The sequence below is a fragment of the Neoarius graeffei genome, chromosome 14 (assembly GCF_027579695.1).
Source record: "Neoarius graeffei isolate fNeoGra1 chromosome 14, fNeoGra1.pri, whole genome shotgun sequence".
In the NCBI taxonomy this organism is placed as follows: domain Eukaryota; kingdom Metazoa; phylum Chordata; class Actinopteri; order Siluriformes; family Ariidae; genus Neoarius; species Neoarius graeffei.
Genome location: NC_083582.1, coordinates 54,615,165 through 54,634,492, shown reverse-complemented (window position 1 = coordinate 54,634,492; position 19,328 = coordinate 54,615,165). Strand labels below are relative to the sequence as shown.

The window sequence follows — 19,328 nt, the reverse complement described above, 5'->3', positions numbered from 1 at the left end:
TTACCCTCCCCAGGAGTGGTCGACCAACAAAGATCACTCCAAGAGCAAGGCGTGTAATAGTCGGTGAGGTCACAAAGGACCCCAGGGTAACTTCTAAGCAACTGAAGGCCTCTTTCACATTGGCTAATGTTAATATTCATGAGTCCACCATCAGGAGAACACTGAACAACAAATGGTGTGCATGGCAGGGTTGCAAGGAGAAAGCCACTGCTCTCCAAAAAGAACATTGCTGCTCGTCTGCAGTTTGCTAAAGATCACGTGGACAAGCCAGAAGGCTATTGGAAAAATGTTTTGTGGACGGATGAGACAAAAATAGAACTTTTTGGTTTCAATGAGAAGTGTTATGTTTGGAGAAAGGAAAACACTGCATTCCAGCATAAGAACCTTATCCCATCTGTGAAACATGGTGGTGGTAGTATCATGGTTTGGGCCCGTTTTGCTGCATCTGGGCCAGGACAGCTTGCCATCATTGATGGAACAATGAATTCTGAATTATACCAGCGAATTCTAAAGGAAAATGTCAGGACATCTGCTCATGAACTGAATCTCAAGAGAAGGTGGGTCATGCAGCAAGACAACGACCCTAAGCACACAAGTTGTTCTACCAAAGAATGGTTAAAGAAAAATAAATGTTTTGGAATGGCCAAGTCAAAGTCCTGATCTTAATCCAATTGAAATGTTGTGGAAGGACCTAAAGCAAGCAGTTCATGTGAGGAAACCCACCAACATCCCAGAGTTGAAGCTGTTCTGTTCGGAGGAATGGGCTAAAATTCCTCCAAGCCGATGTGCAGGACTGATCAACAGTTACCGGGGTCACACCAGATACTGAAAGCAAAGGTTCACATACTTTTGCCACTCACAGATATGTAATATTGGATCATTTTCCTCAATAAATACATGACCAAGTATAATATTTTTTGTCTTATTTAACGGGGTTCTCTTTATCTACTTTTAGGACTTGTGGGAAAATCTGATGATGTTTTAGGTCATGTTTATGCAGAAATGTAGAAAATTCTAAAGGGTTCACAAACCACTGTGTGTGTGTGTGTGTTCTATATATATATATATATATATATATATATATATATATATATATATATATATATATATATATATATATATATATGCGCACACACACACACTAGGACCAGCAGGACCTTTGGTGTACAGTGCAAATTAACAACTTTGGGAATATTTAAATATTTTCCTTCATACAGCACTTAATTTGTGTACAGTTCCCTGATAGCATTAGATAAGGCATCAACAGTGAAGCATGCTCAAGCTACCTTTGGCTGTTGTTCCGTTGTAAGACTAATGTTGTGCTTCTGTTATATAGCTCAGTCACAAAGGAAATGCAATGTGAAGATGTCTAAGCAGCATCACTTTGTCTACTCTGATCGAGCAAGATGCAGATGATGAGCATATAAAATGTACAACAGCCTGATAATGTAAAGCAGACCAGGATGCTACTTCCAAAAACTACAGTTGATTTCCATATGTGTAGACCTTAAAAATAAATTTATAAAGTACTGGCAGTGTTCCAGAATGGGAACAGTATAACCCCGATTCCAAAAAAGTTGGGACAAAGTACAAATTGTAAATAAAAACGGAATGCAATAATTTACAAATCTCAAAAACTGATATTGTATTCACAATAGAACATAGACAACATATCAAATGTCGAAAGTGAGACATTTTGAAATTTCATGCCAAATATTGGCTCATTTGAAATTTCATGACAGCAACACATCTCAAAGTTGGGACAGGGGCAATAAGAGCCTGGAAAAGTTAAAGGTACAAAAAAGGAACAGCTGGAGGACCAAATTGTAACTCATTAGGCCAATTGGCAATAGGTCATTAACATGACTGGGTATAAAAAGAGCATCTTGGAGTGGCAGCGGCTCTCAGAAGTAAAGATGGGAAGAGGATCACCAATCCCCCTAATTCTGCGCCGACAAATAGTGGAGCAATATCAAAAAGGAGTTCGACAGTGTAAAATTGCAAAGAGTTTGAACATATCATCATCTACAGTGCATAATATCATCAAAAGATTCAGAGAATCTGGAAGAATCTCTGTGCGTAAGGGTCAAGGCCGAAAAACCATACTGGTTGCCCGTGATCTTTTGGGCCCTTAGACGCACTGCATCACATACAGGCATGCTTCTGTATTGGAAATCACAAAATGGGCTCAGGAATATTTCCAGAGAACATTATCTGTGAACACAATTCACCGTGCCATCCGCCGTTGCCAGCTAAAACTCTATAGTTCAAAGAAGAAGCCGTATCTAAACATGATCCAGAAGGGCAGACGTCTTCTCTGGGCCAAGGTTCATTTAAAATGGACTGTGGCAAAGTGGAAAACTGTTCTGTGGTCAGACGAATCAAAATTTTAAGTTCTTTAGGAAATCAGGGATGCCGTGTCATTCGGACTAAAGAGGAGAAGGACGACCCAAGTTGTTATCAGCGCTCAGTTCAGAAGCCTGCATCTCTGATGGTATGGGGTTGCATTAGTACGTGTGGCATGGGCAGCTTACACATCTGGAAAGACACCATCAATGCTGAAAGGTATATCCAGGTTCTAGAGCAACATATGCTCCCATCCAGACGAAGTCTCTTTCAGGGAAGACCTTGCATTTTCCAACATGATAATGCCAAACCACATACTGCATCAATTACAGCATCATGGCTGCATAGAAGAAGGGTCCGGGTACTGAACTGGCCAGCCTGCAGTCCAGATCTTTCACCCATAGAAAACATTTGGCGCATCATAAAACGGAAGATACGACAAAAAAGACCTAAGACAGTTGAGCAACTAGAATCCTACATTAGACAAGAATGGGTTAACATTCCTATCCCTAAACTTGAGCAACTTGTCTCCTCAGTCCCCAGACATTTACAGACTGTTGTAAAGAGAAAAGGGGATGTCTCACAGTGGTAAACATGGCCTTGTCCCAACTTTTTTGAGATGTGTTGTCATGAAATTTAAAAAATCACCTAATTTTTCTCTTTAAATGATACATTTTCTCAGTTTAAACATTTGATGTGTCATCTATGTTCTATTCTGAATAAAGTATGGAATTTTGAAACTTCCACATCATTGCATTCCGTTTTTATTTACAATTTGTACTTTGTCCCAACTTTTTTGGAATCAAATAAACATGTAAAGAACAGTAAACACCAAAACAGGTTTAACAACTGTAGCCCAGTACCCAATAAGGCCATGTTATCATTAGTGATCTGAAAGATGGATTCAGACCCACATTGCCATAAATATGTATTGGCAAGTGTACTGGAAATGTAGTAAATACGATGAACATGCTTTTAAATGTCTGATTGTGTCAAAGACTCATCTTGATCTAGCATTGTTAAAGGATATGGGACATGGATTTTTTTCTGGGTATAATTATGTATAAAGGACATATGAAATGCCATCTAAATCACTGCAGGGCGTCAAAAATGTGAAAATCACCACATTATTCAACTTTTTTATACATCAGCGTAAAACAATGATTCGTTAATTAGCTAGGTGGTCACGTGACCAGTGACGTCACAAAAACTTTCCAAGGAGCCAGCGCTTGGGAATCTAATGTAAACAGGTTACCGAAATGGACACCATCGACAGTGACATTCCCGATGTTTCACAGAGATGTGAAGTTAGACCCTATCAATTCGAACCGATAGCTGGAAATTCACATGAACATGGACCTTGTCTTTACTCTGACGGGTCAGATGATTCTGAGAGTGAGAGTTCATTCAATCCCCATGAAACTGAAAGCGGTCGGCTGGATAACACTTCCTGGTAAGTTAAAAACAATTCTGCTCAAAGGCTAATGATCTGTTGAAAGTAGTATTATTTTTGTATCATACATTGAAAGTTCATCATAGATCTAGCTAAAGTCCGTTGCAAGCTAGTTTTTTTTTTTTGCTGATATTTTTCGAGATTGAGATACAATGCTTCCAGAGTCCGAGATGAAAACATTCAAAATGGCGAAACGAGTCAGAATTATGATAATCAATAATTGATACACCCAAAATTATAATACTAATCCTTACCTCGGCTTTCAGTGGCTTAGCGAATGCACCGTCATTTTTCCGCATGAGGCCCATGGTAAAACCACACTTCCAGGAGGGGCTGCCGTCTGCTTCCCAAGCCAGCCGAGAGCGCTCCTCGTCGGGCACGGCCAGGCGGGCGAATGCCCTGGTCCGTCCGCCCTGTCTAAAAAATAATGGTACAACTTCGAGTGAAGGTATCAATGCGCTGTCGAAGCGCGCAGAAGGTGTTAGTACGCCTGTCATTATAGTGCGGACTTTCCATAGCATAGAAAATCGCTACGTTTCAATTTGTGTAACTGAACTTTGTTTCATGTCACTGGTCATATAAACCTATGGAAACAGGAAAAACGTGGAAGAGTTTGGTCGCATCTAACTACAGCCCCAAAAAATACCATTGGCCATGCTGAGCCTAGCTACATTGCTAACAGGAGTGACAGTGCATCTGACTGACTGGGAGGTCGCGCAAAGCTCGGAGAGGTACGGAGCAGCTCGTCTCAATTCAGATAAGAGCATATTTCATTATGGAAGTACGGTGGACTGTTCCTATTTAAATGTCCATTAATGTTACAGGATTTCTTGACTGTCTCTACAGTTGTAGGAATGTTAGGCCCTGTATATTATGGCGCTATCACTGCCTCCATGAACCCGGCTATACGGCCTCTTAAATTTGGCTTGGCAATTAATATCGCTCAGTACCCGAGTATTAATGTTGAAAATCCTCAGTGAAATGGTCCGAACACAGTTTGTGGGAAACAGTAGGTGCAAAGTTTTTTCTACGGCAGTAGTGAGCCCACACTTTCCTCAGCTTCGGGTCCTTGGGGAATGCAAAAAAACTTACTCCAGGGCATTTCCCATTGGAATTATTGCAACCATAAGCAGCACAATACACCATGATGTTCAATGTACGTTAAAGACTATAAAAACAATTTTCTTGTCATTCACTTCTCCGTTCATCTACCCGCTTGTGCTGTGCCTGAAAGTTTTTGTGACGTATGATCACGTGACAGCGGCTCTTCCGGTTGTAAACTATGCATATCGGAGCTCGAGCAGAAATGCCATATAATCATCACGAATATAACGATTTTGCTGAATTTAATAGATGATTTGTATTTGTTGATGCAATTAATTCATATTTTTAATGGAAAGAAACTGATATAGCGTGCATTTATGTTTCATGTCTCATGTCCTTTAACCAATATAATCTGTTAAATATACCATGTACCTTTAACCAGGTTTAAAGTATATATCGCTGGTGAAATGCCCCAGATAGAACAATAAATCAACCTGTATTCAAATAATGTGCACATGTCTCATGCATCTAACAGAGATGTTGATTCTTAATGGACTCAGTTCATACAGTTGTGATGAGTTCAGTTTCTATGGCAGGTTCCTTGACCTTTTCCCCTCCGTACACTGTGAGGGGTTCAGGTGTAACTGTTGACACTCGAGTAGACGATGTATCCTTAAGTGCTGCGTCACAGCGGTCCAGCCAGTAGAAGGACACCATGAGAAATAAAGCTGATAAGACCACACTGACACTGCAGGCAAAAAACACGTATGTGTACAGACCAGTTCTGTCCACAAGGCTGCCTGAAATCACAAGAACAAACAGATTTGAGGAACATAATCAGCGCATTCTGATCTTTACCACGCAAGACCTTTTTAGTCCCGTTATTAAAAATGTCCAGTTAACAGTGTAACTCAGCTTCAAGTCTGACAAACATCCTGAACTTAACTTGAGTGTTATCAGCCAACCTTAGATTGAATTACTTTATGCCTCACTCAGGTGACAATAAATGGACTGACTGGGTGTACAAATAACGAGTAATTGATTACGAAAGCCTGCGGAACAGGCCAAATTTCCACAAAGATATCATAGACAGCACATTTCTGAATGTCTCGTAAGTGATTTACTGAAGTGAGGGAGTTTATTATGCAGAGGCTAAACAGTGTTAGGTTTCATGGTTGACATTTTGATTTGGCTTGATGATTATATAAGCGTACCAGCTGTCCAGTCAATCCCATAGGCCAGGTCAAGAGAGCCTGAAGCCCTGGTACCACCGGAGACCTGCCTTACAGCTTTTACTTTTTCAAAGCAAGGAAAATTCCATTCTCCCTGATTACTCCCACACATATACAGAAACTTGTACAGGTACACACACACACACACAGAGGGAATGAACAGATTCACTGAGTGGATGTCATGATACTTGTTAAAAGGAACAGCTGTTCTTTTAACCCCTTCAATGCCCTTGGATGCGTCACGTACGTCATGAAATATTTTACCGCTGTGCCTTATGACATACGCTACTCATCATAAACACTTCCTTTTATGTACCTTACATGGCACATATGAATTACAGTCAGTTAATGCCTAAAACATTCTTCCGTCATAAGGCACAGTGGTAAAAGATTTCATGACATACATGACTCGTCCAGGGCGGCACGGTGGTGTAGTGGTTAGCGCTGTCGCCTCACAGCAAGAAGGTCCGGGTTCGAGCCCCGTGGCCAGCGAGGGCCTTTCTGTGTGGACTTTGCATGTTCTCCCCGTGTCCGCGTGGGTTTCCTCCGGGTGCTCCGGTTTCCCCCACAGTCCAAAGACATGCAGGTTAGGTTAACTGGTGACTCTAAATTGACCGTAGGTGTGAATGTGAGTGTGAATGGTTGTCTGTGTCTATGTGTCAGCCCTGTGATGACCTGGCGACTTGTCCAGGGTGTACCCTGCCTAGAGGTCTGCGCGGGTCGGATTTTTCAGTCCCGCTCCCGCCCGCGCCCACAAAAAAAATTATGATTTTCAGTCCCGCTCTCGCCTGCTCCCGCCCGCAAATCCCGCATGATGCAGACGTTCGTGTTATTTCTCAGGAAAATTCTTGTCTTGACACAGCGTGATGGTGCCCCGCCCCCTACTTTGAGTGGATTTCAGCATAAATATCTACAGCTCACGTTATTATTTACTTTGCTTCGGAATTCAGCATGTACTGTTTCTAATAATAATAATTAGTGCTGTCAAATGATTAAAATATTTAATCACGAACCACACATTATCATATAAAAAACCATTGTAATTCTCTGATCAGTCTAAAAAAAAAAGTGAATGGGCTTGCTTTATACTAATGTTTTTTTTTTTTGCAACGCAGAGCTAGTAAGAGAAGTGAATTGATTTACTGCTTGCGTTAGTCTACAACTTTAGTCAGAGAGACATGTTACACAGTGACGGTAGGCTTGACTCAATGCTATTCCAGAAATCCTTCATATAATATGCAAATTTGGCCGCCTCTGATTGGACAGCCAAATTTGCATATTACAGGAAGGATTTCTGGGATGGCATTGAGTCAGGCTTACAGTCACTGTGTAACATGTCTCTCTGACTAAAGTTGTAGACTAACGCAACAAGTAAGTCACTTCACTCGTGGTTCTCTTGCTAGCTGCGTGTGAACTGGGAGTCATTAGAGTGATCAAAGGATTGTGAAATTTAAGATGCTATTCCTCTGGCAATCTAACTCTCTCTGCAAATTTAGGCATCTTAAAATGTTTTTATTAATGCCAAATAAAATATCCAGCACAAATTATATATGATAGACATAAATTAATAATTTATACATTTTATTTCGAACGCATTTTTAGTTAGCGGGACTGCAGCTCATCACCGCTCCCGGCCGCGCCGCATATGTGCACTTCCGGTCGCGCCCGCAATGAGCTTTCAAAATTTGTCCCGCGCCGCACTGCTTTGCGGCGGGTCCCGCGGGACTCCCGCGGGAGTGCAGGGCTCTAACCCCGCCTTTCGCCCGTAGTCAGCTGGGATGGGCTCCAGCTTGCCTGTGACCCTGTAGAACAGGATAAAGCAGCTACAGATAATGAGATGATAGGACTCATCCAAGGGCATTGAAGGGGTTAAGCTGAATTTACAATTCGGTTTAGATTAGTGTTTAAGTCAAGAAACGTACAGTCATGGGGACTGCCTTTAACTCTATGCTTTTATTAATCAGGACCTAAAGAACAATTGCGTGGTCCTCACCAACTTCTAGAAACAAACAAATAACCTCAGGTGAAAAAAAATTTCAATATGTAGGTGTTTTTTGGTTTGTTTTTTTCTTTTCTGAAAAGTAAACCAACATTTAGAAACCAGGTGGTACAAAATAAGTACACCATCTAACTCAATAATATGTACAGTAGAAGCATCTTTAGCAACAATAACTTGAAAATAAACATTTTCTGCCTGAGTCTTTTAGATAATTTGAGACATTTTGGTTTACTCTTCTTTAAAACATTGCTTCAGTTTACTGCTGCTTGAGGGCACTTATTTATGCACAGCTCTCTTAAGATCCTACCACAGCATCTCAGTGGGGTTGCGGTCTGGACTTTGACTTGGCCATTCCAGCACCTTGATTTCTTGTCTTAAGAAGAAATGTTTATTTATCACAGATACACTCAAGCACATAGTGAAATTCCTCTCTGTATTTAACCCATACATGTGAACATACAAGTGAGCAATGAGCACACACGACTGTCTCATCTGCAAACTTTACAATATGACGGCTGTCCATCCCAGATCGACAGCCGTACATCCTTTACACGGACGACTGTCGATCTGGGGCCAAGTTTACATTAGACCGTATCGGTCTCGTTTTCTTCGCAGATGCACTGTCCGTTTACATTAAAATGCCTGGAAACGGGAATCCGCCAGGGTCCACGTATTCGATCCAGATCGTGTCTGGTCCGGTGCTGTGTAAACATTGAGAATACGCAGATACGCTGTGCTGAGCTCTAGCTGGCGTCGTCATTGGACAACGTCACTGTGACATCCACCTTCCTGATTCGCTGGCGTTGGTCATGTGACGCGACTGCTGAAAAACGGCGCGGACTTCCGCCTTGCATCACCTTTCATTAAAGAGTATAAAAGTATGAAAATACTGCAAATACTGATGCAAATACTGCCCATTGTGTAGTTATGATTGTCTTTAGGCTTGCCATCCTTCCACTTGCAAGTGGTAAGTGACGCGCATGCCCGACATGCACTGAGATCACACACACAGCGGCTCAGTCCCAAATCACTGCTTGTGCGCTTCACTCGCGCGCTCTGTGAGCTGCGCAGGGCTGGAGTGCGCACCCTCCAGAGGCGGAGTTCAGGGCGGAGTGATTTGGAGCGCAGGATGCCTGCGGAGCCGAGCGTATCCGTGTATTGGCATTGCTGTGTGCACGCGAATCGTGTATTGGTGTTGCTGTGTGCACGCGAATCGTTTTAAAAACGTTAATCTGATGATCCGCTGATACGGTCTAATGTAAACCCCACCTGGGATAGACAGCCATCATATTGTAAAGTTTGCAGATGACACAGTCATTGTGAGTTTGCTGAAGAACAATGAGACATCACACAGCCCCATCATAGACTACTTTGTGAACTGGTGTCAGGAAACTTTTCTGGAGTTAAATGTGACTAAGGACATGTGTATTGATTTTAGGCACAAAGACTGTAACCACACCAAACAAACATCAATGGGCAGGACATTGAAATAGTCCAGCAATACAAATATTTGGGTTCCATTATTGATAATAAGTTTTAACGGTAACACATATGTTGTGTAAAAAAGGACAGCAACGTCTATACTGCCTCAGGAAGCTGGCACGGTTTAATGTAGATAAAGCTCTAATGACTCTTTTCTACAGATCCTTCATTGAGTCAATACGTACTTTTTCAGCCATCTGTTGGTATGCCCTGCTTAATGTGAAACAGAAAAACGCCATATTTAAGGTCATTAAGGTGTGTAGTAGTGTTACTGGTGTTCGATAGAAAAGTATGTCCGCACTGTATGAGGAACAGGTAATTAAGAAGGCTGAATCCATCCTGTCAAATTACACCCACCCTCTGCATAGTGAATTTCAGGCTTTGCCCTCTGGCTCCGGTTTCAAATATCCATTAGCCCAAACCAACAGATAAACACTCCTTTATACCTTCTGCTGTCCAGTTACTGAACTCTATTAGGAAACAGAGATAACCTCTGTACCCCTCCCACCTCTTATTCTATTTATTTTAAATTCTGTGTTTTGAAATGTTTTGTGGAAATGGGTGTGTGTGGGGGGGTGTAAATATGGGTGCTACCACTGCAAAATAATTGCCCTAGTGGGACAAATAAAAGTACTACTACTACATATACCCAGAGCAGTGGGCAGCCATGCTACAGCACCTGGGGAGCAGTTGGGGGTTAGGTGCCATGCTCAAGGACACTTCATGTTAACCTAACCTGCATGTCTTTGAACTGTGGGGGAAACCAGAACACCCAGAGGAAACCCATGCAGACAACATGCAAACTCCACACAGAAAGGCCCCGTCAGCCACTGGGCTCGAACCCAGAACATTCTTGCTGTGAGGCGACAGTGCTAACCACTACACCACTGTGCCGCCTTGTAGCCATTCAGATACTGATTTGCCAGTGTGTTTGGAATCATGGTCTTGTTTCATGACCCAATTTCAGCCCAGCATAAGCTGCTGGACAGATGGCCTGACATTTTTTTCAAGAATGTTCTGGTAAAAAGTGGAGTTCATCGTTGTCTCAATGACTGCAAGTTTCCCAGGTCCTGGAAAACAAGTCCAAATCATCACCCCTCCATCGTCATGCCTGACAGTTGGTATGAGGTGTTTGTGATATGCTGGGTTTAGTGCTATGCATGATGACCAAACATCTCCATCTTGGCCTCATATGTCCAAAGGATATTCTTCCAGAACTTTTATGGTTTGCTCATTTACAATTTTGCAAACCTAAGTTGTGTGGTCATATTCTGTTATGAACATAAACATTCAATGTGCTTACAGAGGCCTGTAGGTCATATGATATAGCCCTTGGGTTTTACTTTATATCTGAGTATTAAACAGCCTGACCTTGGACTGAATTTGATGGAAGCTCCAATCCTGGGAAGATGGGCAACTGTCTTGATGGCTCTCGGTTTGTGAACAGTCCTTCTCACTGTAGAATGGTAAATTTCAAATTATTTGGAGATGGCCTTATAACATGGGTGGCATGGTGGTGTAGTGGTTAGCACTGTCGCCTCACAACAAGAAGGTTCTGGGTTCGAGCCCAACAGCTGGCGAAAGCCTTTCTGTTGCCCCTTTTCCACCAAAGCAGTTCCAGGGCTGGTTCGGGGCCAGTGCTTAGTTTGGAACCAGGTTTTCTGTTTCCACTGACAAAGAACTGGCTCTGGGGCCAGAAAAACCGGTTCCAGGCTAGCACCAACTCTCTGCTGGGCCAGAGGAAAGAACCGCTTACGTCAGCCGGGGGGCGGAGTTGTTAAGACCAACAACAATAACAAGACCGCGAAAGATCGCCATTTTTAAGCGGCGAGAAGCAGCAGCTGTACAAATGCGAAGTCATCCATTATTATTATTATTGTTGTTGTTGTTGCTGCTGCTTCTTCCGCGTTGTTTTTGCTTCAATATTCGCGCCAAGGTTTAAGCAAATGTAGCAACGTAACTGACGTATACAGCGACGTAATGACGTGGCTTCCCTTAGCACCGCAAGCTATGGAAAAGCAAACTGGTTCTCAGCTGGCTCGCAAGTTGAATGAGTTGTGAACCAGCACCGGCTCCGAACCAGCCCTGGAACTGATTTGGTGGAAAAGGGGTATGTGTAGAGCTTGCATGTTCTCCCCGTGTCTGCGTGGGTTTCCTCCGGGTGCTCCAGTTTCCCCCCACAGTCCAAAGACATGCAGGTTAGGTTAACTGGTGGCTCTAAATTGACCGTAGGTGTGAATGTGTGTGTGAATGGTTGTTTGTCTCTGTATCAGCCCTGCGATGACCTGGCGACTTGTCCAGGGTGTACCCCGCCTTTCGCCCGTAGTCAGCTGGGATAGGCTTCAGCTTGCCTGCAACCCTGTAGAACAGGATAAGTGGCTACAGATAATGGATGGATGGGCCTTAAAACACTTCCCAGATTGATTTAGAGAAACAATTGCTTCTAAGGTGGGGTTTACATTAGACCATATCAGCGGATCATCAGATTAACGTTTTTAAAATGATTAGTGTGCACACAGCAACGCCAATACACGATTCGCGTGCACATAGCAACGCCAATACATGGATACGCTCGGCTCCGCAGGCATCCTGCGCTCCAAATCACTCCGCCCTGAACAGTGAGTGCCCTCTGGCCCTGTGCAGCTCACAGAGCGCGCGAGTAAAGCGCACGAGCAGTGATTCGGGACTGAGCCGCTGTGTGTGTGATCCCAGTGCATGTCGGGCATGCACTTACCACTTGCAAGTGGAAGGATGGCAAGCCTAAAGACAATCATAACTACACAATGGGCAGTATTTGCATCAGTATTTGCGGTATTTTCATACTTTTATACTCTTTAATGAAAGGTGATACAAGGCGGAAGTCCGCGCCGTTTTTCAGCAGTCGCGTCACATGACCAACGCCAGCGAATCAGGAAGGTGGATGTCACAGTGACGTTGTCCAATGACGACGCCAGCTAGAGCTCAGCACAGCGTATCCGCGTATTCTCAATGTTTACACAGCACCGGACCAGACACGATCTGGATTGAATACGTGGACCCTGGCGGATTCCCGTTTCCCGGCGTTTTAATGTAAACGGACCGTGCATCCGCAAAGAAAACGAGACAGATACGGTCTAATGTAAACTTGGCCTAAGATTATAGCTGATGTCCTTTCTTCCTGGTAGGATGATGACGACGACACACACCCGAGTGCTCCAGAACACTAAACTACCCAAAATTCTGCTTTTATAGAGGTAGTCACACTCCTTGATGATTAACTAATCTTTTGCATTTCTTCAGTAACACCTGGCTTCTAATTAATCTGTTAATGATTCTAAAAGTAGGAAGGGTAGAATTACTTTCCCCCTCTGGTTTCTGAATGTAGGTTTCCTTCTAACTTTTCTTTTTTTCCCCCCCTCACTGAGATTGTGTGCTTGTTTATTGACGTTGGTGAGGATCACTGTTACTTAGGCCTTCATAAATAAAAACATAAAATTGAAGGAGGATGTGTCATCTTTTTACCATGACTGTATATCCGCTGTTATTGTTGTAAAATTAAGATTAGGTCAGATTATATGCTTTCATAGCTTCTCTGTGTAAAAACTAATTGCCACCTGAAGCAACTGGTAAAACAATGGCAGGGCTGGAGAGAGTTCAATGCCACTCCTAAAACAGTCAACTTGGTTGAGAAAGACTGAGATATACAATGTCAACAGGAGTAGGAGGAACAAACAAATATTACAGTCTTTACATGACTCAGTGATTTTAGAGCAATGGCTTAATTAGTACTGGATGAATATTTTTTTTTATCCAGAAAACAGCTTCTGGAAGGACTTCTTATTTATCAATAAAATTGTTCTGTGTGGTTTATCAATTAAATTAGGGATAATATTTAGACAAAAAAATAAACGAGGGAACAGAGAGAGCGGTCTGTCTGCAACGCAGTTAGTAATAACATGGTGGTCGCAATATATTGTTTAATTTGTCAAAATAGTTTACGGTAAATTTTAGGATATTCAGGTCTTCCACTGGGGGAAAAAAAAAGCCACAGGGTGCTGATAACTACCACCACACGTTCATATCAATCTGCATATTTATACTGTATACCAACCCCTTCATCATTTTTGTGAACTACATTCTAAGTCTAAAAAGATCTAATAATGAGTATTATTCTACCCACATTCACATTATGAGCAATCGTGTGCTCTGACTGGCTACTCTACTACTAGGCTATCAGCTCATATACCATGGGTAGAGAAAAACAAAATGGTGGAGCATTTTGCTGAACCAGCCATGGACAAAAAAAAAAAAAAAAAAAAAAAAAAAAAAACCCTCTACTCAAAAACAAAACCTCAAAATATGGAATAAAAGTATTTAGTGGTAAGAACGTATCTTTCTTTTAAAAAAAAGAAAGAATTATTATTATAGCATTTTTTCACAAATTGCTACCGTCATTTCACTGGTTTGTTTACATTATAATCGGAAATGATTTTGTCAGACGTTTTGTATAAGGTTTTTATTTATCGCATTTGCAAAAAATAAAAATGCTCAGTTTCTCAAAATCCAGTGAATGTGGATAGAATAAAACAGTTATTCCACTCAATCTCATCGTACATGGCTTATAGCCAACTCGACGCTATCAGCTCATGTACTGTACGACTCGATTTCATGGCGTAACTGTTAAATTGGCTCTGGATGTGTAGTGTTAGATCAGCGCTGGTTTGAATTTGACATTTTCTGCTGCGAGTACGTGTTCAGTGACTCAGCACAGATCGAATACAGAACAGAAAATCATATTGCTCTTTTTTTTTTTTGATAATTTGACAAAACTTTGCAAAGATTCAGCCAAGTTACTAAGAAGATATCAGCATCAGATATTGATATTAGTATTGGGCAAGGTGAAATTAATACCTCCCTTTTACAGACACACAAGTCCCAAAATTTTATGCTGCTGGATTTGTATATTCTATAGACTGTAGAGTGAAATGACCACTGATGAACACCACTATGATCAATGCAATATACCTTATAAAGGGCCTACTTTCAGATTTATGTACAGATTTGGCCTAATCTCACTGGCAATCATACATACACTCAATTTATTACTATTCCTACCTGCTAAAGGCGGCCCAATCAGCAGCGTGACACTCTCCATGATAGCCAGCAGGCCAAGTGCTGAGGGAAAGCGGTTCATTTCTACTATGTCCATGAGCACAGTGAACATCAGTGAGCCCACCACACTCATGGACAGACCGTAAGTCAGCACATAACCCAAGAGTACTGGAAATGTGGGTGCGATACAGCAGATGCTGTTGCTCAGTCCATTCAGTAGCAATGCACTTGAAAATACATAAACATGGCGGCCTTTGAACCAGGAAAGGCCGAAGAGCAGGCCGGTCAGTGGACGCACAAAGATGTTGATAAAGCCCAAGATGGAGAGCAGGAGGGCAGCCCGACTGTGCTCCATGCCGCCATCTGTGGCATAAGGAACAACGAAAACCAACGGCACCACAAATCCCAGCATCATCCATGTAATGCCAAGTGCATACACACGAAAGCGCTGGTTACTGCAAAACAGGTCAAAGGCCATGAGGCGATGGAAAGAGGATATTAAATTCCTCCAGGCCACCCACATCTGTTCTTTAAAGCTTTTCTCAGCCAGTGGTTTAGTGCTATTGTTCTTTTCTTTGGCTTCTCTGCGTTTCTGTGGCCTCAGGGGCCTCATGACAGCACCACACACACAGCAGTTGAGCAACACAGCACCCAGCACAAGGAAACTCCCCCTCCAACCCAGTTCACTGTGTAGGTAATGACCCAGGAAGGGCAGTATGCACAGGCCCAGTGCTGTGCCCGTGGAGGATATGGCATTGGCAAAGGCACGGCGGCGCACGAAATAGTGCCCAAGGATGGTGACTGCAGGTTGGAAACTGAAACAAAAACCTAGACCTGTGTGAGAAAGAAAATATCTATTTACAGTATGCACTGAATTATAGAAAAAAAAAGTGACAATGCTGGCTAGGGGATTTATTACAAAGCATCTTTTGATAAATAAGCACAGGGCTGTTTAGAGGTGATCAGATATGTACTGACCTGTTATTACCCCTGCAGTCATGTAAAGCTCAATGATGGAACGTGTAAAAGAGCTGGTTGCCATCCCCAATCCACTCAAGACTCCCCCCAGCATCACTGTTGCCCTGCAGCCAAAACGTTCCACTAACACGCTGCATAAGGGCCCTGAGAAGGAAAAGTTAAACGTGAGAACACAACACTAATCCTCTGCAACTACAGGGGAGCTGGGACAAAGTTAGAGCCTTGTACAAAGCTGGTACAAAGTTATTATGCAATCAGATTTTCTGTGCAGTAATTCAAAGACCTTTCAGTAAATGCATCGTGCAGAGCTAGTAAAAACAAACTAATCTAAATTGTATCCTTATCTAAACTAAACTTTCTCTAACTTTTTACTATTCTTGATGAGGTCTGTTATACATTGATCATTCTGTACATTGCTCGTTGCAAAATTCAAATCCGCAAACAACAAAGAAACACCTGTCTAACAAGTTGCACTGATTCCTCCGCAACATAACACCCACCCAGTAAATCTATTCATTCCCTTGGGCATATACTTTGTGTGTATGTGCATTGGCGCAGTCAGAGAGAATGGAATGCTCTTTGCATTAATTGTATAAGTTATAATTGCAATTAGATCTAACAACTTTTGCCTTTCTTACGCAAATGAATGGCAGCTCTGAGAGATGGTCCATACTATATTAAATAAAAGGACATGTCCATAAATAGTCCCTTTGTAAACCTCCTCTGTCTAGCCTTAGGAAGGACACACTAGATCTCCAAGGTTGTGACTTCTGTGCATGTTTACCTTCTGAATAAAATGATTGTAGACAAATCTAAAGAATCCTCAGACAACCATTGATTGGCACGGTCTACCGATGACCGGAAGAGTGTTTGCCAAGAGGCGCAACATCAGATTTAAACTGATACGATTTAAATGAATAATGAGTACTGACATAACTCCATTGCTGCCGCATCATTTTGAAAATAATATTATTTCTGATTTCTGTACCAAATGTGGCGTAGAAAAGGACATATTATTCCACTGCTTTTGGAGTTGCCCAAAAACTTTAAATTCTGGGAAAAGGTCATACAAAATATATCTGATATGATCTCTATTCAGCTGCCTGTCTGGCCTTGGGTATTCATCCTTGGAATACTCCCACCCGAATTAAGATTGCCAGATGCAAATTTAAAAAAAAAAAAAAAAACCACACTCATTTCAGGCTAAACTCTGTATTGCAAGCACTTGGAAGAGCAGTGAAGCTCCGACAGCAGGACAGAGACTTTTAAACCATTCTAACCACTTGGCCATGGAAAAACTAACTAATGGCACCAAGGGAAAAATACAGTTGTTTTAAATATGGGGACAATTTATTAAATATCTTGAAAGTTACACATCAAGAGGTTTGCTGAGTACTTGAAAAATAATTATGTTGTAATGCATAAAGATAATGGAAAGTCATTCAGCCTAACACTTACAACTCCAAGTCCAAAAGAGTTGTAAAACATGAATAAAAACAGAATGTGAAGATTTGCAAATCATGGAAACCCTATATTTCATTGAAAATAGTACAAAGACAACAGATCAAATGTTGAAACCGAGAAATTTTTGTTTTTTGAAAAATATATGCTCATTTTGAATTTGAGGTCAGTAACACATTTCAGAAAAGTTGGAACAGGGGCAACAAAAGACTGAAAAAGTTGTGTAATGCTAAAAAAAAAAAAAAAAAAAAAAACTAATTTGGTTAATTGGCAAAAGGCCAGTAACATGACTGGGTATAAAATGAGCATCCCAGAGAGGCAGTCTCTCAGAAGTAAAGATGGCAAGGGGTTCACCACTCTGTGAAAGACTGCATGGGCAAACAGTGCAACAATTTAAGAATAACATTCCTCGACCAAAAATTGCAAAGAATTTGGGGATCACAATTTATGATACATCCATCCATCCATCCATCATCTGTAGCCGCTTATCCTGTACAGGGTTGCAGGCAAGCTGGAGCCTATCCCAGCTGACTATGGGCGAGAGGCAGGGTAAACCCTGGATAAGTCGCCAGGTCATCGCAGGGCTGACTACAGAGACAAACAACCATTCACACTCACATTTCACACCTACGGTCAATTTAGAGCCACTAATTAGCCTAACCTGCATGCCTTTGGACTGTGGTGGAAAACGGAGCACCTGGAGGAAACCCACGCAGACACGGGGAGAACATGCGAACTCCACACAGAAAGGCCCTCGTCGGCCTAATCATTAAAAGATTCAGAGAATCTGGAGAAATCTCTGTATGCAAGAGACAAGGCTGAAAACTGACATTGGATGCCTGTGATCTTCAGGCCCTCGGGTGACACTGCATTAAAAGCAGACACGTGTCTGTAGTGGAAATCACTGTATGAGCCCAGGAACACTGAAAACCATCATCGGTGAACACAGTTCGTCACTGCATCCACAAATGCAAATTAAAACCATATATAAACAATATCCAGAAACTGTCATCTCTGTGCCCAAGCTCATTTATGATGGACTGAGGCGAAGTCTGAAAACTGTCCTGTGGTCTGACAAATCGAAATTTGAAATTCTTTTTAGAAATCATGAAAACCATGTCCTCCAGGCTAAAGAAGAGAGGGACCCTCTGCCTTGTTATCAGCATACAGTTCAAAAGCCAGCATTTGTGTACAGCAAACAAGCAAGTTATTGAAACCAAGAAGTATATTCAAAAGAAGTGGACATAGAAACCATTCAGTGGGATTAGATCCTTACACACTAACAAAGAAGGATTTTTTTCTATGAAAGAAAAATTTAATCACTAAATTTGACATTAGTAGAATAAATTTTGGTCCTGTTGTAGCTGTAACTTTGTAAATACAAAGACAGTAGTTATGCATACTATTAACTAACAATGTGAAAATAATTAACAGATAATCAACAGATTTAAGGGTTTTGTTTTTTTTAAATACGGTGTATATTTTGAGCCTTTGTATTTGTATCTGTACATGCATGACCCCACCAGCTCTGCTGATCAACTTAAGTTATTCATTCATTCATTCTGAGCTGGAAAATTATCCATCTGGTGAGTTCCTCGACATCTCAAACTACCCGGTGTGCTGCAGACATTGTTCTACACGGACACGCAGATGAAAACCTGGAAGAACATGGAGGCGTACAACTTTTTAACATGTGGCTGGGTTAAAGATCTGGGGATCAGGACACAAGATAAATCCTGTATCGTTTTTGCCTGGGTAAATAGGAGTTTCTGGGCTTTTTGTACACATCTTTGAGAAGGTTGCTAGGATGCTACAAGCTTTAGTATCAGGTGTAAACAAACCACAGCCGCTCGATTCTCAATCCTCCCTGCTCTTCTTCCAGCAGGCGTCACAGAACCAGAAATTTACCCACAAATGTATTTATTAATTCAGCCCCCTTCGCTCTCCCTCTCTGTGTGAGAGATATGTTATGTTATCTTTATACTATTTTCAATTAAATATAGGGTTTCCATCCATCCATCATCTGCAGCTGCTTATCCTGTCCTACAGGGTCACAGGCAAGCTGGAGCCTATCCCAGCTGACTACGGGCGAAAGGCGGGGTACACCCTGGACAAGTCGCCAGATCGTCGCAAGGCTGACACAGACAACCATTCACACTCTCATTCACACCTACGGTCAATTTAGAGCCACCAATTAGCCTAACCTGCATGTCTTTGGACTGTGGGGGAAACCGGAGCACCC

The 19,328-nt window shown here is 42.0% G+C and overlaps 1 protein-coding gene across 2 annotated transcripts in view; it reads right to left on the bottom strand.

Moving 5' to 3' along the window:
* Positions 1–3,140: 3,140 nt before the first annotated feature.
* The window catches only part of slc16a5a (solute carrier family 16 member 5a), a 30,059-nt gene continuing 13,871 nt past the window's right edge, over positions 3,141–19,328 (bottom strand). For both annotated transcript variants that reach the window (XM_060940050.1, XM_060940051.1), the window contains 3 exons: positions 15,626–15,769; positions 14,651–15,481; positions 3,141–5,643 (listed from right to left, as the gene is read on the bottom strand). In XM_060940050.1, coding sequence (XP_060796033.1) covers positions 5,405–5,643; positions 14,651–15,481; positions 15,626–15,769 — 1,214 coding nt within the window. In that variant the 3' untranslated portion in view covers positions 3,141–5,404. The remainder of the gene's footprint in view (positions 5,644–14,650; positions 15,482–15,625; positions 15,770–19,328) is intronic.